The sequence below is a fragment of the Mastigoproctus giganteus genome, chromosome 3 (assembly GCF_048544385.1).
Source record: "Mastigoproctus giganteus isolate SK-2022 chromosome 3, ASM4854438v1, whole genome shotgun sequence".
Taxonomy (NCBI): domain Eukaryota; kingdom Metazoa; phylum Arthropoda; class Arachnida; order Uropygi; family Thelyphonidae; genus Mastigoproctus; species Mastigoproctus giganteus.
The window spans coordinates 19,541,386-19,564,668 of NC_143577.1; the positions used below are offsets into that span (position 1 = coordinate 19,541,386).

At 36.0% G+C, this 23,283-nt stretch overlaps 1 protein-coding gene across 1 annotated transcript in view; it reads right to left on the minus strand.

The window, feature by feature from the left end:
• Nucleotides 1-793: 793 nt before the first annotated feature.
• Nucleotides 794-23,283, minus strand: part of Prosbeta6 (proteasome beta6 subunit) — a 36,553-nt gene continuing 14,063 nt past the window's right edge. Inside the window, exons 3-6 of the mRNA XM_090370356.1 lie at nucleotides 13,136-13,217; nucleotides 8,010-8,139; nucleotides 4,208-4,314; nucleotides 794-1,077 (exon numbers count right to left, since the gene is read on the minus strand). Of these exons, the coding sequence (XP_090226482.1) occupies nucleotides 892-1,077; nucleotides 4,208-4,314; nucleotides 8,010-8,139; nucleotides 13,136-13,217 (505 nt within the window). The 3' untranslated portion in view covers nucleotides 794-891. The remainder of the gene's footprint in view (nucleotides 1,078-4,207; nucleotides 4,315-8,009; nucleotides 8,140-13,135; nucleotides 13,218-23,283) is intronic.

Below are 23,283 nucleotides of genomic sequence, written 5' to 3' on the forward strand. Positions count from 1 at the left end.
AATTTCTGCCATAAAAAAAAAAAATTTTAAAAAAGTTACACCAGTTTACACAACAATTCCACCTCTACAAAGGCTCCAGATCCCTCAAGAACACCTTTATCTACAACCAGAAAAAAACAGAGGTTCCCATCTGCCAGCTCCTGTTTAAATGTGGGAGTGCAGAAGTAGAAGATTCCAGATCATTCTAAAGCAAAGCAAAAAAGAACACAGGACTATCAAGGGTCACTAAATCTAACCTCTTCATGCTCCCAAAAGTGGTTTACCTTGAGATTTTGGGTCTCCTAAGATTCTATTCATTGACAGCTCATTCCAGCTATGCAATTTTAAAGATTTATATAATGCCTGGCCACTTCATTAGAACCATGGGGTTCTAATGAAGCCCATGATAGATACTCAGATGAAGCCAAGTGACTTTTTTAATCGCTAATGCTGAATAAGGTTGTTTTCCTTTATTCAATTTGTCATTATTAATACTAAAATGATCTCGTTTAACTTAAATTCAGTTTAATTACATCAAGCAAAGTGTTTTACTAATTTACTGTACTGCTTAAGAATTTTTATGTAATTGCTTTTCTCTTGACACATGAATACCTATCTCCAAATACTTTATCCCCCCAAACTAACCAGTACTCAGCCATCATCACCAAGAACTGAGTACTGGCTTGTTTGGGAGGTTAAAGTAAATATCCAAGTTTAATTCAACCTTATGATGTATACTTTATTGGAATGTCACTATGCATTTAACAGTCCATGGAAATTAAAACAATTCATATAATGAATGAAAATTCAAAACTGATAAGAAATATTTATCGCTGTTTATTAATTTGTAACATTAAGAAAATTTAAACGAAATATATAATCACATTTGGAGATAAAACTTGTAATGTACAATTAATCTTTTCTTAATGGAAAGCGATCTACTACTATCCCATCTTTTGTTATAATATTCATTACAATTCCATCTCCAGTATAAATATCTCTTTCTGCTGCTGAAATAAAAACATCTTTGATGATATTAATGGCTTTTTCTTTTGTTATAGGTAATGGAGCAACACCTTCCATGTTTTTGAAACCAATCTGCAAGTAAAAAGTAATAATAATAAAAATATGTACAATTAGGAACACATGCAAAATAGCTCAAATTCAGTTTCCATTTCTATTGTATGCAAAGGTCATCAAGTTTAATGCTTCTCTACATGCAAAACTAGATAAAAATGGAAAACATATTGAAAGTTGTCGTTAAATTAGCTAATTACAGATGATTAATATGCAAAGAAGAACCAGTAACAATTCTGACACTTTTACCCTTTTGAATTTAGAAATTACATGACTAGATGCAAATGATGAATTGACTGTTAATATCTATGATAAAATAAACCCATTTATTTCTGAACTCACACGCCTCTGCCACTGGGCTTCCAATAGTCATTATATACACAAATATTATAATTGCAAAAAGCATTAAAAATGCACGAATATGAAGTATCAACATTACTGATTTCAATCTTAAAGAAACTAGCAAAAATTAATGCATAACCAAATTCCATTAAATTTCATCAATTTCAACATCCAAAGCAGTTTAGATGCCAATTAATGCCAGCTTTGGATATTACACACTGGAGATAATATAACTTGACAACTTCCCTGTCCTTTTTCATTTTGCTTAAAAAAAAAAAAAAAAAAAAAACCTATCATTTTTCATCATCACCAGAACAACTGGTAATTGCTTTTTCTAACCCATAGGATTCTGTTTCTTCCTTACTCCTTCATTATATATAATAAAGGGCTGGCAAACTTCAAATAAACATCTTTTTTTCCCCAATATTCTACCCCCAAAATTATCACCTAACTTTATTAATTATTTAATTTTATCAAATTTATGTAGCTTTTCCTAACTACTGCAGGTAGGTATCAGAAACTAAATTATCTATATTTAAATAATTAGAGCAGCCTGATAATGTGTCCAACTTACACTAAAAAAATATACCCCAAATACAGAACGTATGCTTTCTGGCTTCTTCCAGCTGAAAGCCAATCTACATTAACAATTTTCTGTTTCCAATTTTAAAAATTGCCAGGTTTGCATCACACATAACACTGCATATTATTTGATTTTTGTGATTTCTTTTCAATATAGCTATTTATAATGGTAACTAGGGGGTTCCACCCTCTGCTTGCCAACCTCTGTGTACATTTTTCTACGTAATATGTAAAGGTACGACAGAGTAAGTCAACTCTTTTCTATGTAAAAGACACAACAGCTGTCAAAACGCACTGATCGATATCTAATCTAATATATAAAAGAAAATAGAAAGTGTAAGAAAAAACTATAAAAAGTAAAACTGTGTGAATGAGAGTTATTATTAATTACATGTTCTATCTTAGCCTCTTCACCAGACAGACTGATGGCTATGCAGGCCCTCAGGGGCCTCATAGTTATCCAAGCTGACAACATGTAGCTTTTCGTAGCTGTCATGCATTTTTTTTTTTTTTTTTGTAGTTGTTGGTGCATAGGCTTCTGTGGCCATAATGCACCTCCCAAGGTTTTTGCAGTACTTTGATCCAAGCCTGAAGCGGGAATCGAACCCGCGACCTTTGGGTTGCCAGGCAGGCACTTTACCCACCCGGCTACCCCGGTTGGCCTGTCAGTGTGTGAAGCTGACACCCGCCATTAGGGTAACCCCCAGGCCAGTGTGGGACAGAGCTGGAAAAAAGCATGCTCACCACAGGAATCTTTTCCCCTATGTTCTTTTATTCTTATCACCTGGGGTGGCCTCTAGCCTCCTTTTGCCTGGTGGCTCACCCCACCACCCACTTTCAACTCCCACCCTCTGGACTAGGATGGGCATCCTGTACCAGGGGTCCCCTTACTGTCTCCCCTTTTAAATCAGGTGAGTGCCTCAATTACTGGCCCCTGTTCTCTACCCCTTCTATCCCACCCTCTTCCTATCTCCCCATTATCTCCTTTCCAATATTTATTATTTTTTTTTTTTGGGGCTCTCCTTGGATGCCTAGGCTACCCCAGGGTTTGCCCCGGCAGAGCTTTCTTCTCTTCTAATGTGTCCTGGCCTGACTCTCTGAGGTGGTGATAGAAGAAAATAGGGGTGTTAGTGGCTCTCCACAGGCCCCCAGGCTAAGTGGCCAGAGGAACAACACAACCAACACTAATACTTCACAAAACACACACACACATACTAACACACACCCTGGCCTTATGCAGGAGTATTGTAATCTACATAGAGTAAAAATGTGGAGTTGGGGGAGATCCCCGGTGCCAACAGACAAAAAACACTATGTCACTATGATCGATATTTAATCAGGAAATGACCCATGTGATTATTTACCTGTGCATTTGTAGTGTGAAGCATTAGTATTTAGTATTAGTAACGGCCGCATGGTGCAAGAAAGCCTATGGCTTATGCTGCACCAGCCAAAAAAAAAAAAAAAAAAAAATCCGAACAAAACAATGATAAAAACAAAAAAAAAAAAAAAAAAAATCCGAACAAAACAATGATAAAAACAAAAAAAAAAAAAATAAATAAATGAAATAAATAACTAAATAATAATAATTAATAAATAAAAAAAAAATAAAATAAAAAGGAAATTAAACCTATCATCCTATGCGCTTCCCTTACCCGAAAGTATTATCCAGATGACCTTTGAATTTCCCCAAACTGTCGGCTTCTACCACCCATGAAGGCAACTTATTCCAGTAATTTATAACTCGCTGGCTAAAATAAAACTTCCTGCAGTCCAATCTAAACATTTCCCCCCGTAACTTGAATTTATGTCCCCTAGTTCTAGCATCATTCTCAAGGTTGAATAAATATCACTATGCATTATTTACCTGCGTTTACACAGGTCACTTAGGAAAAGGCCTTTTGCTTCGGGTTTCATAATGCATGAGGAATATTGTTGCATCCCAAAGAACAGGACTAAAATATTTAACTGAAATATTTACAAACTATACAAATATTTAAAATGTTTACAAAACACTAAACTATTTACAAACATCAAAATCGTTACAATGGAACATCAAATGTTAGACAGTGAAGCATGTGTATGAGGTTGGTGAACGTTATGGAGGCTGTTGTCAATAATCAATTGCATTTGTAGTGACGTAATTGCCTCGCTCTCTTCTCCCATTGGCTCGAATAAATATCACTAGGAGGAAAACTTTTTTAATGCATAGAGAGATATGATATACCTGATTATCAAGAAGAGGCTGCAAAAGGGCACTAGAGGATCCCCCAGATCGATATTCAACACGTTCAGTGTGACCAATAGGATCATAACTATATACACATCCACGGCCTAAAATGAAGAAAAATATAATTTGGTAAAATTCATTAGTCCCCAGTACAAGTAATTATATAAGCATTGATGCTTAACATAATATAAACAACAAAAGTTTTAAGCCTCTATTTTCAAAACTTATGCTATATTATCACTGAAATGAAGATACCAACACTATTAATGTAATTAGGTAATTACTGCAAAAACATTAAAAAAAAAAAGTATGAACAGAAATAAAAGCAATTTTTAAACAGCATAAATACTTCAACTTTTCAGTTTAAGATTTTTATTCATTGTGCTTACTTATGTGTTAAAAGAGCCACCCAAATTTGATCCTTAAAAAATAATAATTCTGGAATCTAAAGATAAATTAAATTTATTTTATCGCTTCCAAAATTTCTCATTAAAATGTACCAAAAGTCTTTTTCACAATAAATTTTGCATGTCACAGCAGGCAGCAGCAATCACAACTTATCACTCCCTTAAAGCAATTTTTAAGGTTTGTTTATTGTAACATCCACCAGTTGACTTTTGATTACAAACAAACAAAAATAATGGATATACTTCTCATTCCATCTCAAAGATCAGCATACAATTTCCTTCAAATGCTGTAAGACGTTCTCTGGAATTACAAGTAAATTAATTTCTACTCAAAATTTACACCAATTTCCTCCCATGTCAATTTCTTTAAAGACTGTAATGAGCATATTTTTGGAATTCACTTTTGCATACTTTCTTGTTTCAATTTAGGTATTGCACTTTCTTTCCTTTTACAGTAAGATACTAGACGATCCCTTGGTATAACATAGTTCATTAGCTTCTCCCATTAAAAAAGATAAGATTTCAATTGTTTGTTTGTTACAGTGGTATCTTGGATTACAAGTAACTTGGTATGCGAGTGTTTTGCAAGACGAGCAAAAATTTTTAATAAATTTTAACTTGATAAACGAGCGAGGTCTTGCGATACGAGTACAGTCAGTCCTCGTATATCACGTGTTTACACTACATGAATTCGATCATACACGATTTATAAATACGGGAACGATAGATATCTTATATAACACGAACCGAATTCGCTTATGCACGATTCGTCTTTGTGTTTACAAGAAATGGCAGTCGAACGCAGAATCACCCCAACCGAACGCAACACGATAGGAATGAAGAGAAGATTCTGAAAACGTATTTATGTGTTTTATATCAGTGAAGGGGGAAACACATTTCACCATAATAACGTAAAAACCAACAATTCCAGCTAGTATAATCGCAAATGCAATTAGATCGAGTTTACTACCAGTTTATAACAGATTCCACTAGCAGGAATGCAAATGGAAATTGTTTTTATTGTTTTATGGTAGTAACCCCTAGAAATGTGCTTTAGTAAAATGTGAGGTGTTAATAGTGTATCTCTGCCTTTATGGTGTTGTTTATTCAGTTGCTACACACGCGCAGCTTTGTTTACGCATATCAAGCGTGCCTCCTCATTTCGTAATAGTGCGAGCGATGAATCTGATTTCTGTGAAATCCTCAAAAGGAGGCAAAAGAAAGTGTCATTGGAAAAATTCCTTGTTAAAGTCGCACAAAAAGAAAAAGTTAACAGATAGCAGTTAACAGTGCATTTCCGTTAGAGACAGTGAAAGTCGTCCTACCCAATAATTAATAAATTCGATCGATTGCTTTATGTATATTAAATTTAAATATTAAAAATATAAAAAGGTATGTATTTTGTATTAATCATTTTTACAGTATATGAATATTTTTGAGTTTTGAAACATATCATCTGGGTTTCCATTATTTCTTATGGGGAAATTCGCTTTGATATACGAGTGCTTTGGATTACGAGCACGTTTCCGGAACAAATTATGCTCGCAAACCAAGGTACCACTGTATTTGGCTTTTAGGAGCATTAGCAACTAAGGCCATATTGCTCCGGGGATATGCAGTGGTCATTCTCTGACCGTTCCGCATCCTCCGTATTTGGTGGTCACGGACTCGAACCCCAGTCTAACCAAGAAGCGTGTGCTACGCACTGCTGCTCCTGCCCACCTGGCTACAGAGGCACCATTTCAATTGTGCACGAACAAAATACAAAGTGTTCATAACAAGTGTGCCATACTTTCAGGATCGATTCAGGAGACCTGAAAACAATTACATGTATGCATCTGATTCCGAGCAGTTATGACTGTTTGAATTTTAAAAAATGGAAATCGAGTTTTTCGATGGTAAAAAAAAATAATAAATATGGATAAGCAAACACATATCAAGTAAAATCTAGATGCACTTTTGCTGATTCCCATTTATTTTATTTTATTTTTTTACTATTTTTTATTATTTCTTGCCACTGAAATCTCCATTGCAATTTTTTTAAATTCAAACAGCCACGGCTCTGTAGCTGTAATCATTCAGTTACAGCTACAGAGCCGTGTAGCTGTAACTGAATTTCATTATATGATTGACTATTCTTTTATCATTGTTTCCAGGTCCTGAATCAATCCTGAAAGTATGGCCCACACATCATGAAACACCCCATACAGTAGGAGCTTGCCATTTATGAGGATTATGTTCCTGAATATCAGTATTGGAAAAATGATGCAAGGAAATAAGCTTATGCAGCACCAGTCAAAAAATAAAATAAAATAAATCAAATTTAAATTAAATAAAAAATAAGCAATACTACCATCTCTCTTTTTATTTACTACAAGTATTTATTCAATTTCTCCTTAAATTTAGATGAACTTCTAACCTTCATAAGAACGGGTGGAAATTTATTCCAACCACCAATTGTCAAAGAGCAAATCTTTGACTAAAGGAAAATTTTCAGATTTGTAATACCATTCATTTCTACATAAAAAAAAAAAAAAAAAAAAAAAAAAAAAACAACAACAAAAAAAAAAAAAAATCATAAATAAATCATTGAAAGAATAGGATTACTATGGATCCATCTTTACCACCCATCCACACTGCATGGAGAGCTTCATAATAATAATCATGCCACCAAATCTCTCCCCACCCTTGCCACTGTCTTTAACTCAACCCCACCTAATGTATAAATTATTTTGGAGATGTCTCACCCAAGCATAAAACTTTACACCTTGCAGCATTAAAGTACAGCTGCCACTTTTCTAACAATTCCCGAAGCCTATTCAAATTGTGCTGCATGATACTAGTTATAAACTATTCTTGTGAATCTTGATACAATCTACAAATTTTGTCATCATTCCCTGTATTCTTTTTTGATGTTCCTTAAGAAAATCAGAAACACCAGTCCCAGCAATTTTCCATAACTTATTGCCTTATTCTGCAGCCATTCCACAATCTATCTGAATTTTACCTCTGACACCAACATGTTCCAATTTACACTCTAACCTCTTTGTAGGACTGCAGGATAGTCAAATTATTTTACATTTCAAATGAATAATGTCCAAATTATTTCCAACATTCAGTTCACGGACAACTCTTTCAAAGAGCTAACCAGATTAGTTAAACAAGATTATCCTTTTACAAAGCCATGCTGTGCTTAGAATACCACTTCTAACTGCTCCTGTATTGCATTCTTGATAAACCTGTACATTTAAATTTACTCTACATTTACACTAAATGAATAAAAATAATAGACAAGTATTAGGTACTTCAAGGCAATGAATCACTGTTTGCATCTCACTTATGAACAAGAAAATATTCTATAATTCACATTCAAAAATAGTTTTAAAGCTTACCTTCACCGTCCAGTCCAGCAAGAACATTAGATATATAGTATGGAAAAAATCTTTTATAATACAGCATTGTAGCAATTAATTGTGCAACAGCTGGAGTTGTCATGGCCTTGTGATGTTCATGCTCATACATCTGGGTAATGAAAAAAATATATGTGAAATGATATATAACACATAAATAAATTAAATCTTATTTGCAAAAACTTTAGCCAACAGTCTTTAAGAGTTGAAAGTACTAAAGAATATCAATTTAAATAATGAAACCAACATGTATCATTTTTTAGTACATCACTGGCTACTTTGGCTATTGTGGCCTTGTGATGTTCATGCTCATACATCTGGGTAATGAAAAAAATATATGTGAAATGATATATAACACATAAATAAATTAAATCTTATTTGCAAAAACTTTAGCCAACAGTCTTTAAGAGTTGAAAGTACTAAAGAATATCAATTTAAATAATGAAACCAACATGTATCATTTTTTAGTACATCACTGGCTACTTTGGCTATTGTGCCAGTCCTCATCTTCATATGTATTATGTCTATTATTATTATTATTATTAGCCATATGGTGCAAGAAAGACTGAGGCTTATGCTGCACCAGCCAAAAAAATTTTTTTTTGAATTACCCAGAGAGAGAGAGAGTTTGTTTGTTTTTTTATTTGGTTTTTAGGAGCATTAGCAACTAAGGCCATATTGCTCCGGGATATGCGGTGGTCATTCCCTGACCTTTCCGCAACCTCCGTATTTGGTGGTGGTGGAGAGAGGGAGATCACCTAGAAAAAGAAGAATGATGATATCCAAGCTCAGGACTCTGGGTGTGCCAAGCCCATACTCACCAAATGTGAGCCCCTGGGTCTATACTACCTACAGTCCCCAACTAAAGAGGAATTTAGAAATTCCTCCTGTCTTGACCTCTGGCTCATTTGTTTTATTGCAAACTTATTTTCTTATCTCCAGACCACTGTTAGCATTCTGAAATTATTCTATAACATAAATCCTAAACATCACATTCAACAATAAGGGTGTGCATTTCTATATCATCAATAGGTGTAACTCAAGGTGATTTTTTTTTGTTAATTTTTGATCTTGAAGAATAAAAAGGGAAAAGTAGCCTCTTTGATTATTCATCTGGTTATCCAATATTCTGAATTTATTAAAGATTTCATGGATAATGGGGTAGATAACAGACAAAAGTATCTGACTAAAATATGAGCATTACTGAGTCTTAAATTTTTTAAAATCTTATTGTGTAACAGATTTAAATAAAAAAAAATTTTGAAAAGAAATATAGAAATAAATAAATAAGACACCTGTTGCCAGCCAGTTGTTGACGACAAATCCTGCTAAGCCAATTTGAATAAGCATCCAAATTTAGCTTTGAATTAGCTAAAGAATGATTACAACAACTAACTCCTTTTACTTTTACTTCTTTTTTTACTCTCTTCTCTCCTCTCTTTTTATTCCTTTTTTCAAACATTGTGATGACTTCTCATCTGCAGATGATATTGTCTGTACCGCTTAGACTTCCTAAAGAAACACCTGCAGAAAATGCCAGCCTTTTAAACAATCTGTAATCTCAAATCAAGCAATTATCCTAAAGAATTTCAAGTAACTCTTTATGAATCATATTAAATTCTTTGGGTTATCCATTAACTCAAATAAATTGGCTCTCCCATGAAATCCTTAATAAATTCAGAATAGCAGATAGCAAGATGGATAAGGGTAAAAAAAAAAGGCATTTTGTCCTTTTTATTCCTCAAGATCAAAAATTCTTAGCAATCTATATTTCTACTTTTAAAAATCAGAATCTGATTTTTAAAAGTGGAAATACAGATGTTTTTGAAATTTTTTGACTGAGGATATGATTTTTTGGATATTTAGTCAGTTGCTTTCTGGAAAATTCCAAAAGATTCATTATACTTAAGCCATTAAAAACTAGATAAAAAAAAATATATATAAGAAAACAAAAAGATAAAAAGTTAAATTACAGAAGTCTTAATTTCTCTTGTTATCTCTCTATGGATAGGTTCTCTAGGTACGAAGATTTGAAACAGATTACTGTTTCAAATCTTCTGATGTCAACGTTTGCTCAGATCGTGTCAGTGAAATTATTCCTTTGGGGATGAAATCCATTATTCCACAATCTGCCTTCAAATCTCATCCATTATCTAAACCTTGATTTTTTCAATAAATGTGCCAAGGCTGTTCAAGATAAGAAATGTTGCATATCACAACTGACTTGTATCCAAATCTCCAGCTTGATTTTCTGACTACACCAAACCTAGCAACAATTGTAAAGCAGTTATTAATCAGCCCAAACTAGATTTCAAACAGGCTTAGAGTAGAAAACGTGTTTCTTATCCAAATGGTAGTTGAGCATTCTAGTCTTTTGCTGGAGCTATTGGCTGCAACTTTTGTCCATCTCTACTCCCACCACTTTCAAAACCAGATGGTTCTATTACTACTTCAGCCAAAGATAAATCTGACCTGCTAACATCCTATTTTACTTCCAACCAGTGTATCGATGATCTTGATAAACCACCTCCCACCATTCCCAGTACACTCCATTCAATGCCTTCTGTGATCTAAGGATTTTGAACAATCTTGATGCTAAGAAAGCTCCACTAATGGTATTTCTCCACTGGTTCTTAAATCTGAGCTTACTGCTGTGATCTATCTCCTTTTTTCATTTTCTTATTTCAAAGTGTTTTCCCTTTTGCTTAGAAATTTGCTCATATCCAGCTAGTTCCTAAAAAGATTGACAAATCCCTCCCATCCAATTATTGTCCCACTGCAATTACTTCTACTCTTTCTAAAGTAATGGAGAAATCACTTAAGTGGCAACTCTTAAACTATCTGGAAATCTTCCATCTGATCAATGACTGCCAGTATGGATTCAGTATCAATGCATTGGTGATATTCTGGCTTATTTTACCCACCTGTGGATAAATTCAATGAAAAAGTTTGGGGAAACTCAAGCAGTTGCTCTTGACATTTCAAAGAATTTTGATTGTGTTTGGTATAAAGGTCTTCTAAAAAGCTTCCATGCATGGCTTGCCAACTGCTTTTTGTAATTGGGTATCCAGATCTCACAGGTCACTGTTGGTAATGGTAGATGGCTTCCACTTCTCTACTAATATAGGTGTTCCCCAAGGTTCAGTTCTTTCTTCCACTCTTTTCCTCTTGTATATTAATGACTTTCTTCCATCGACCCAAAAATCCTATCCACAGTTTTGCTGATTATAGCACATTGCATTACACCTTCCAGTTTGAGAAACCTTGCCCTGCACAAACAGCTTCAACTTCTGAAATATCCACTGCCAATTCCTTAAATGCTGATTTCCAGGTGATTCTCCAATGAGGTAACCTAGTTGATTTCAATCCTTCTAAAATTCAGTCCTGTCTTATACCTCGCAAAAAAAGATTCTTCTGCTCCTATTCTTATCTTCGATAACACTGATTTTTAGGCAAGATCATATATCTCTATTAGGGAGTACCCTGGCTTCCAATCTCTCTCTCTCTCTCTTGGCATAAGCACGTTAAAAATATTGCTTCTTTGCATCTAAAAAAAATAGGTTTTCTCTTTTGCTCTTAGCTTCATTTTTCTTCCAAACAGCTATTCACTCTGTACAAATTGCAAATCCACCCTAGCATGGAATATCATTCCCACATCTAGTGCAATGCCCCCAAAACTGAGGATAGATTTTTAGATTCCATTCAAATTAATTAATTCAAGTTAATTAATGACTCATCTCTAACAGAGTCTCTCCACTCTCTGTCTCAAAGACATTCTGTTTCTGCTGCATGCCTTTTCTATAGATATTTCCGTCTGAATTGGCTTCTATAATTCCCGCTCTCTCTTCCAAAGCAGATAAAACATGTGCTGCAACCAGTCAACATCCTTTTACTACCCAACTTTAAACTCATAGAGCCAACTTTTCTTCTTCCCCATTTATTCATTCAACTTCCATTTTCTGGAACAACATCTCTTTGTATGTATTTCCTGAAAATTACAACCTTTAGAAATTCAAGCCTAATGCCAACAAGTACCTTCTTTCATCTTCTCATCCTTCACGGTACTAAGTACAGTAGACTGTCAAAATAATGGCACATTGAGACGGGATGTGTACATACAGCACAGATATCTGGCAGTGATGTAAAAATAAAATGCCGTCATGTGATTACTGTATTATTTACATTCGCCATTTTGAAAGTGACTAAACTTGATGCAACAAAGAAAATGAAATGGGGTGTAAGCAGGAGTGTATTAATGGCAGAATATAATATTGACATCACAGATTATACCACTGTTTCACATTTATTTTAACTTAAAAACCCCTAACTATGGCTCCTAAAGTTAATAAACCTCATACAGAGAAGAAAAGAAGAACAACATTAAAGCTTAGTGACGAACTTGATATAACCCAAACTATTACATTAGGGTCACCCGGAAAGTTAATTCATATACCCATGTGTATTGTGTCTGTAAATTGTGCGTGTTCTCTGGTCAATGTGCCTGTTTTGCTGGACGAAAAACAATGCTATCTATACCTGAGACTGAGTAATTATAAAGAATAAAGAATTCGGCCATGGAGTAAAAAAGGCCAACATAAGTTCCTTGCGTCATCGACAATGGGTTTTGAACCAGGGTCTTTTCCACCCGGTGTGGGGAGGACGGTGATGATACTACTGTGCTACCACGCAGACTAAACTTGATGTAATAAAGAAAATGGAATGGGGTGTAAGCAGGAGTGTATTAATGGCAGAATATAATATTGGATCATTAAATATATTAAAAATAAAACCTTCTAGATAATGGAAAAATCGAAATGGCACCTTGAATCCCCGAAGGTGCATTATTCTGAAAGTCTACTGTGCTATAGGTTCTAATACCTGTCGTGCTTGGGAGTCTCATTAAAAAAAAATGCCTTCAAAAGCCTGATGGGATGGCCTTTTGTTTATGATGAAGGGAAAGGTGTGAAGAAAGGTATCTATACTTTGTCTAACCATTAGATTAACCCAATGTAAAATTGTCAACTTCCTTGGATTCAATTGCTATTGTTCTCATGACTATCTAAATAAATGCACTGCAATTTAAATTTTATGACAGCCATATACATTACCTTCATTCTTGCTTCTAGCACACGTGTGAAAGTAAGGATATCACACCAACAACCTGAGCATCCAAGAACAGTAGAATTGGACCTAGAAAGAAACATGAACAATACTCCATTTTATTAGTTACATACTAATAACAAAAAAGTGACCATTCAATTATGCCCTGAACTTTATTTATTCAACTTGTCACTTCAGCTACCTTGTGGAGGGGTAGCTGTACACCCCCACCAGTGAAAATATATCCTTCATTCATTTTGTTTGTTCCCTTCAGGTCTTCCACTCAGTTTTGCTGGACACAACCCCTATAGCAGCATTTCTCAAACTGTGTTCTGCGGAACACTAGTGTTCCATGAGATGTGAACAAGTGTTCCGCGTAATTAATAACTAAAATAATAAAATAAATAAATTTTGCATATTTGTAGCATACACCACTTTTGTAACATTATAACATTTAACATAATTTTTTTTGGTTATTAATATACTGGCATAGACTAATAATCAAGTAGGCCGCGGAACACTTTATTATGGCAGATTTTGCATAGAGAAGTATGCGTAGAGGTAATGACACCTATGAAAAAGTAGCAATGTGGTGATCTAGTATGTCATTCATATGTGATTTTGCCTGGAGTACACGGGTTGAAGGAGAGGTGGAAGTGAACTGATATCATAACTAAACTCCTCCTTTTTTTTTCCTTGTTAGTTGTTGGCACATCAGCTTCTATGGCCATAATGCACCTCCCAAAGTTTTTTTGCATTTTACTGTGATCCAAGCCCAAGGTGGGAATCGAACCCACGACCTTTGGGTTGCCAGGCAGGCACTTTACCTACCTGGCTAGCCCGGTCAGCTAACTAAACTCATTTCCTTCTATAAATTTTTTTTGATAATTATTAGTATTTCGAAATATTATTATTAAAATATGTGACCATGGATTTGTGGTTGAAAAAAGGAACTTTAAAAATGAGAAGCAAAGTACTTCTAGTAGTGCAACTGTGGTTGATGAAAACGAACACAATATTGTCACACTTCAAAGTGAGGATGAAAAATCGCAGCCTTTTTTCCCCCAAAAATCCCAAGTGAAAAAAACAGGAACCAACTAATAAAAGACCAAAACAAAAGTATGATGACATTTATTTGAATTGTGGCTTTACCTGTGTTGGAAATAAGGATGCTCCTGATGCACAGTGCATCATATGTAATAAAATATTAGCAACAGTTCTTTGGCTCCCGCTAAACTTGTGTTTCGTAAGTGTTCCGTGAATATGTTGTAAGATGAAAAGTGTTCTGTGACTAAAAAAGTTTGGGAAACGCTGCCCTATAGGAAGGAAGATACGGTCTGCAATACTCCTTACCAAGTTCTTAATAAGCACTAACAACAATTAGTGCTCTTTACCAAGTTACTGCTAATCACTACCGATTCTTGAAACATTCTAAAACAAGTCATCAAACTCGTGGTGTTGTTTAACAAACCTGTGATGTTTGTTCTGTGCTCCAAGTGTTGCCAACTGTAACGGTTTAATGGGGCTAACCCTATAAGATAATAATTGTAAATGGTGATGTTTATAGGAGAAACGCTAATATAAAATTTAAATAAAATTCAAAAAGTATATGAACTTTGTAAATGTTGAGGGTAATGAGATTGATTTTTTGCAGGGGGGGGGAACACAGGAATCTTTCCTATTTCTCTTGGTAATGCTTCTGATGTTCACAAGTTCCCAAATTACTATTTGTATGGCCCATAACCCCTACAAGAACTGTTTGTGTGGCCCACAAGGACTTCTGAGTTTAATACCCCTGCTTTAAAAGTTAGTTCTATATTCCTGGTGTAAAGCCTTACATTTACATAAAAGCATTAAACCTCAGTTGCCACTTTTAGGTCCAAATCTGTTTTGAAGCAACACAGGATGGGTCTGGTCATGAACTATACTGTAACCCAAGGTATAACCCCATTTTCCATTTATTGAGTAAAGCACGTGTGAAAAAAAAAGCCAAAAAAAAGCCCTAGCCAAAAAAAATCTGGCAAATCCGCCATACATATAGAAATATGTATAGTACAGTATACAATTATTTACAATACAAATTTCACGTTACAAATCAACTGTTCTGTGCAATGGTCATCCCCTCAGCTACAGCTGAATGAGATGGACAAGTAGGCTACAACAGAAACCGATGAAGAGGCACTTTCACAGTGAGCACACGCATCACATCCTAGAGATTGATCATCACCGGTATTCTCCAAAAGACAAAGAGTTCAACGAACAGCCAAGTCCAATATCAACAAATATCTTCTTTCGTCTTCTCAACCTCCAACCCAAGCACGGTACTAAGTACTATAGGTTCTAATACCTCTCGTGTCTGGGATTCACATAAAAAAAAAAATCTACCAGCAGCCAGAGAGCTTAACAGAAGTTATTAATATTAACCAGCAAAACCAAGCTGGAAGGTGTTATTGCAGGATCAAATCAAAGAAAAACAACTAAGGCTTCTTGCCAACTGCGTTGGCAGGAGCAGAAATGGACACCCAAAGTATGAACAGAAAAGGAAAAAGTATGAACCCATTAAGGAAACAGAGTACCAACATCCTTTCCACCTCTGCAAAGAATTTTCTCTATTCCTATATAAAAATTAACATACAATTTACCTCGAGATATACTTGGATCTTGAAATTCTAGCTTACGCAAAGAATTCCAATTCTTCCTTAATCTACATTTAAATGTGTAGACAGTGGTCTTAGGTGCAACAGTGAGATCAGACTCATTAGCAGCACTTTCAAGATTCTTAGAACCCACAACCTCTTTCAATTCAATGCCACAAATTTTTTCACATGTGAGATTAACCCTGTGTGTATCTGATTCCATTTGATAAATTTTTTTTTTATTATTATGAGAGGACACTAATAACCATATAAGAGGTACTACCAGCCTTCTTCCTTCATTAACAATGGCTGTATAGGCCTTTACTATTTAAATATAAAATTCTTTAAATTTATATATCTTTTCCGCTAAGAAGATATTTTGTTCCAAACTTAGATGAAACTAATCAGCCAGATATACCCTTCCACTTATTTGAAGTCCCCTTCATCCATACCATGCAGATTTTAAAAAGTAGCTCTTCCAATTTTGAAGTACCAGTGCTATGCTAAAGCATAGGCAGCTGGAACTGACAGAACAGAGAATGCTCTAACTGCCAAAACTGTCGATCCACTGGTGATATTCTGGCTTATGTTACCCATTTATGGAGAAATTCAACGGAAAAGTTCGGTGAAACACAAATAGTTGCTCTTGACATCTCAAAGGCTTTCGATCGTGTTTGGCATAAAGGTTTTCTAAACAAGCTTCCATCTTATGGTTTGCCAACTGTTTTTAGTAATTGGTTATCCAGTTTTCTCTCTGATCGCTCACTGATGGTGATGGTAGATGGCTGTCTATCTTCTAACTTCTCCACTTCCATGTAAAGAAGATGGTACAGTCCACCAATTCATTCATTATTCAACCTTACCTCTTCCAATTGCAAAAGTATATTCCTTCTCATGAAAACTGAATTTGCAAAATTTTGAAAAGCAATAAATCTTTCCCTTGTTTTAACAAGTACTGGCTTAATCCCAATCCACCAGACGAGTTACATTATCAACATTATTCAGTAAATCCAAATGCAAATCAGCATATTCCAAACAATTAAACACAACATGTTTCCATGTTTCCAGATCACCACACATACAATTGCATCTTGCTATGATTCCAAGACTATTCAGTTTAGTGAAGAATGATCCATGACCTGTTAGTAAGAATGTACAACATAGATTCGGTACTAACCAGATTGGTTTAATATAATTCACACCATTAACATAAGGGAAAAATTTGAATGTTATTCTACCTTTTTCCGAACAATTCCATCTCTTTTGCCATTTTTGTAAAAGGAGCTCCCAAATCCTCTTCTTTTCATTTCTCAAATCATTTAAAGTGTTAATTTCGATGCCCGGCAACTCGGATTTTATACCTCTTCTCAAATAAAAGGATGGGCTTCTAAACACTAACTGCAAATCAAGTGGCATTTTGCCAGCTAACACTTGCAAAGCTTCTGTGGAAACCGTTCTGCAGGCCATCACCATTTTGAGTAACATAACTCGATGTATAGAATAGAGCTTTCTGGTGTTGCTTACTTTGATTGCATGACCAGCCCAGATTGATGCACCATACGTAACAATTGGCAGAAAAATGCAATCATAAATCAAATGGAGTGCTTTCCCCTTTATCCCCCCATTCCACCCGTGTTATTCTTGAGATCATTTCAATAAATTTCTTCACTTTCTCTGATATATAATTAATATGTGGGATAAAGTTCAAGCCATCAGCAATACATATTCCCAAGTATTTAATCATTAACACCTTCTGTAAGGAAATACCATTCAACCTTGAGAGTGGAGGTCTACTAAGAGCCAATTTACCCTTCAACATCATGATTTTAGTTTTGAATGTAGAGATTGTCAACCTATGTGAATTACACCATTTGCATAATTCTTTCAATACGCAATCAGACCTCATTTCAAGCTCCTTTCTGGTGTTTTTGTGCACAGGTATTATCATATCATCTGCATAAGCTATTGTGTATGAGTGGTCAAATTCTCTCTTGAGCCAATCTTCCAAAACCAAGTTCCACATTAAAGGACCAAGACAGATCCACGCGGACAGCCTCGAGTCACACAATGCATCACTGATCCAAAATTCGACTTAACTGTTACTGTGTGTGATCCCTAAAGTAATCTTTAATTATAGAGAAAATATTAAAAGAACATTTAGCCATGTGAAACATCATCAGTACACTGTCGCAACTAATGGAATCAAGGGCACCAGAAAAGTCTACAAAAATTCCCAAGGTACATTTATAATTCGATTCCCAAACATTGCGAACTAAAGAGTGAAGTGCATCCTCAGTACTCTACACCACGAGTGAAACCATATTGTTTGTTAGAAATGCCAATATTACTTCTTTGGTAGATAGCAATCTGCATGGCTAAAAGCTTCTCATAAACTTTACCAAGACCAGGAAGCAATGCAATAGTTCTATATGAAGCAGGTTAACTGGTTGACTTGGTTGGAGAGTTTAGGATAATCCTGAGCAGTGCATCCTTCCAAGAAGACGGAAATACATCATCTCTTAGACAGTTATTAAAAACTTATAAAATTTGTTCGAATAAAGATGAGAGAACTCTTTTGATTATCTCTCCCTCCAGTAGGTCCATACCAGGACATTTGTTATTTTTAATGGACTTAAAACCGGTGAGAAATTCATCATGGGTAAAGGGTAATTCTTCAATGTCGTTACCACACGATTCATTCGATGCCTACATATGACGATGTTCTAGATCAACACATGGGTTATTAGCCATGTTATCATTACCCATAAGGTGATCTAAGATTGCACTCATGGAATCTTCCCAACTACACGTCTCAGTGGTGCCCTTGCCAATAGAATATATAACATCAGCAGCTGCTCTGAATTTGCCAGTACAAATTTTATAAACCAATCACCAAGGGTCATTATTTCTTGCTGTTTTCACCAACATTTCCAGCAATCACATTTCTGTTTAGCTTTGTTTGTTTGTTTGTTTGTTATTTGGTTTTTTTAGGAGCATTAGCAACTAAGGCCATATTGCTCCGGTGATATGCGGTGGTCATTCCCTGACCTTTCCACACCCTTCGTATTTGGTGGGCACGGGCTCGAACCCCGGTCTAATCAAGAAGCGTGTGCTACGCACTGCTGCTCCTGCCCACCTGGATATGGAGGTGCCTTCTGTTTAGCGATAGCATGGACGTACTTATTACAAAAAAACTTTGATAGTCTTTCTTTAATCACATAACTTCAAAGGCACTTTCCCTACTTTTGCTCTTCTGAAATTGCTTCCAAGCCTTATTAACATGTTTTTTCAATAGAGTAAGCTGAGGTGTCCACTACTTAACTGGTCTATGTTTTATTTGTTTCCATTTCATAGCAGCTACACATGCATCATAGTTAAGTTTTTGCAAAAATCCCACAGAACTCTCACCTGTCATGTTAGATAACTCAGAGATCACAATCATGGTCCGCTGAAGACTTCTCTCAAAGTTATCCCAGTTTGCATGCTTAAAAGAAAAGCGGTAATTGATTCAAGCCAACACTGTTTTCCCTGTGTGTATTGATTTCATAAAATATCGCACGATCACTCAATACCCAGTCAGATTTGGCTTTCCATCCACAGACAAATCTAGCGCCAAGTGAGTTTGAAAGAGTTACGTCTATGTTTGATTCACCATTTACTGTCCAAAAGGTGGACTCCTCCCCAGGTTGACTGTGAACCATAAGCTTCTGCTCCGCTATCATATCATCTAAAGCCTTACCTCTATGATCAGTAGTGCCACTGAACCAAAGTGAACTCTTGGCATTAGAATCAATTGCAAACAATACAGGCAAATCTCCCTATTACCCCTATTATCCTCACTATCCATTTCTGTTAACATGATAGCTTTACCCGAGAGAACCTCCTCCCATTCCAACATATTCTCACCTACACCTCCAGGGATAGAGGCCTCAGAAGATTCTTTGCTTTGACTCACTGACAATTTACCTCGAGATATACTTGGATCTTGAAATTCTAGCTTACGCAAAGAATTCCAATTCTTCCTTAATCTACATTTAAATGTGTAGACAGTGGTCTTAGGTGCAACAGTGAGATCAGACTCATTAGCAGCACTTTCAAGATTCTTAGAACCCACAACCTCTTTCAATTCAATGCCACAAATTTTTTCACATGTGAGATTAACCCTGTGTGTATCTGACTCCATTTGATAAATTTTTTTTTTATTATTATGAGAGGACACTAATAACCATATAAGAGGTACTACCAGCCTTCTTCCTTCATTAACAATGGCTGTATAGGCCTTTACTATTTAAATATAAAATTCTTTAAATTTATATATCTTTTCCGCTAAGAAGATATTTTGTTCCAAACTTAGATGAAACTAATCAGCCAGATATACCCTTCCACTTATTTGAAGTCCCCTTCATCCATACCATGCAGATTTTAAAAAGTAGCTCTTCCAATTTTGAAGTACCAGTGCTATGCTAAAGCATAGGCAGCTGGAACTGACAGAACAGAGAATGCTCTAACTGCCAAAACTGTCGATCCACTGGTGATATTCTGGCTTATGTTACCCATTTATGGAGAAATTCAACGGAAAAGTTCGGTGAAACACAAATAGTTGCTCTTGACATCTCAAAGGCTTTCGATCGTGTTTGGCATAAAGGTTTTCTAAACAAGCTTCCATCTTATGGTTTGCCAACTGTTTTTAGTAATTGGTTATCCAGTTTTCTCTCTGATCGCTCACTGATGGTGATGGTAGATGGCTGTCTATCTTCTAACTTCTCCACTAATGCCAGTGTCCCCCAAGGTTCAGTTCTTTCCCCCACTCTTTTCCTCTTGTATATTAATGACCTTCTTCCATTGACTGGAAATCCTATCCATAGTTTTGCTGATGATAGCAAAATTGCATTCCACTTTCCAGTTTGAGAAACCTCGCCCTGCTCAATCAGATTCAACTTCTCAAATATCCGCTATCAAATCCTTAAATGCTGATCTCCAGGTAATTCCCTAGTGGGGAAAAGACAACTTAATTGATTTCAATCCTTCTAAAACTCAGTCCTGTCTTATATCTTGCAAAAGAGGATTCTTCTGCTCCTATGCTTATCTTTGGTGACACTCCGATTTCTAGGCAAGATGATACATCTCTTTTGGGGATTACCCTGACTTCTAATCTCTCCTGGCACAATCACATTGCAAATATTCCTTTCCCTGCATCTAAAAAAACTGGATTTTCTTTTTCATCCTCGGCATTACTTTTCTTCCAAACAGCTGTTCACTCTGTAAAAATCGCAAATGGATTATTGTTTCCACATCTGGGGGCGATGCCCCCAAAACTTCTCTCAGGCTTCTAGATTCCATTCAGAAGAGGACAATTAGGTTAATTAATGACTCATCTCTAACAGAATCTCTCCACTCTCTGTCTCACAGACGTTCTATTTCTGCTGCTTCTCTTTTCTACAGATACTTCCATGGGCACTGTTCTTCTGAATTGGCTTCTATAATTCCCGCTTTCCCTTTCAAAACAGTCCAAACCCATGCCGCCATCAGCCAACATCCATTTACTGTCCAACTTCAAACTCACAGAACCAACTTTTCAACTTCCTCGTTTACTCATTCAAATGCCGTTTTCTGGAACAACCTTCCTTCATAGTATTTTTTTGAAAATTACAGTCTACAGAAGTTCAAGTCTAATGTCAACAAATATTTTCTTTCGTCTTCTCAACCTCCGATGCATGGTATTTCAGAGACTGCTGGGAGCCATTGCGGTACAAGTAAACACATGGGTTGTGTTAGGGTAGCTAAGAATAGAAACAGGTGTAGGTATACTTGCGTGTACACCAATGCTAGGAGTTTAGTAAATAAATTTGATGAATTTGAGGTATTGCTCAAAACATCGAAGGCAGATATTGTTGGGATATCAGAGACGTGGTGTCACACAGATATAAGGGATGCAGAACTGCAATTTGGGGAGTACAACGTCTACAGAAAGGATAGGAAGGGAGGAGGGGTTATGCTATTAGTTAAGAAACACATAAAAACCAAGGAAGTGAAGCCAGTCGACATCGCTGGACAGTGCAGTGTGGAGTCAGTTTGGTGTGACATAAACATTGGGAGATCAAAATTGAGAGTAGGAGTGTGCTATAGGCCAAATGACTCTGATGAGTATAATAAGGAACTGTACAGGGAAATAGAGTGGGCCAATAAATCAGAGAGTCTTATAATGGGAGATTTTAATTTCCCAGATATTGACTGGAATTTGGGGGCTGGTTACTCACGCACTAGCAGAGCTTTTGTGGATTTATTGGATGATTGTTTTCTACATCAGCATGTTCGGGAGGCAACTAGAGGGAGTAATACTCTTGATTTGATTATCAGCAGTGATTCTTCATGCATTAAGAATCTGCAGATAAATGAACCACTAGGTGGCAGTGATCACAGTGTGCTGAAGTGGGATTTACTCAAAGAGGTAACTACCATTAGGGGTAAAGGGAAGGGTTATTGCTTCCGTAAAGGCGACTACGATGGACTGAGACAGTATTTAAATTCTATACAGTGGGACCAACTGATGATGTTACCAACAGCAAATTCAAAATGGGAAGCATTCAAAGAACTTATCTTGGACGCTACTAGGCTTTACATACCAACTAAGAAATATTGTTCAAGGTTTAGGCCAAAATGGATGTCAGATGAACTAATGAGGCATAGGGCAGAGAAGAAAAATGCATGGGATACTTACAAATTAACACATGACACAGAAGCCTATGATAGATACAAGTTGATATGCAACCAAGTTACAAAGGAGGTTAGGCAGGCGAAGGCAGATTACGAGAAATCCTTGGCAAGGGATGCAAAGAAAAACAGCAAAGAGTTCTTTACTTATGTAAACTCTAGAAGGAAGGGGATGAATCAGATTGGTCCACTTGATATTGATGGGTCAAGTGTTGATGATCCTGCTCAGGTAGCTAACAAACTAAATGAATATTTTGCATCGACATTCACACATGAGGAGTTATTCAGCGAGGGGAATGCCAGAGGTGTATTCAACTCTAGCAGTAAGCTACAGAATCTTGAAATAACTGGGAGTAAAGTGGAGGAGAAACTGTTGAAGATAAACACAAGAAAGGCACCCGGAGTGGATGGGATCTATCCAGTTATATTAAAGGAGGAAGCAAAGGAAGTAAGCAAACCCTTAGCCATAATTATGAGAGCTTCCTTGGATTCAGGGGAGGTACCCATAGACTGGAAATGTGCAAATGTGACCCCAATTCACAAAGGAGGATCAAAGGCTGACACAAGTAATTATAGACCTGTGAGCTTAACTTCTGTTCCAGGAAAATTAATGGAGGCACTGGTTAAAGAAGCACTGCAGGATCATTTAGACAAGACTTCAGTTATAGCTCAGACACAGCATGGTTTTGTTAAGGGGAGGTCTTGCCTGACCAACTTGATTGGATACTATGATGCAGTCACAAAAGAACTGGATGCAGGGAATAACTTTGATATTATATACTTGGATCTTAGAAAGGCTTTTGATACTG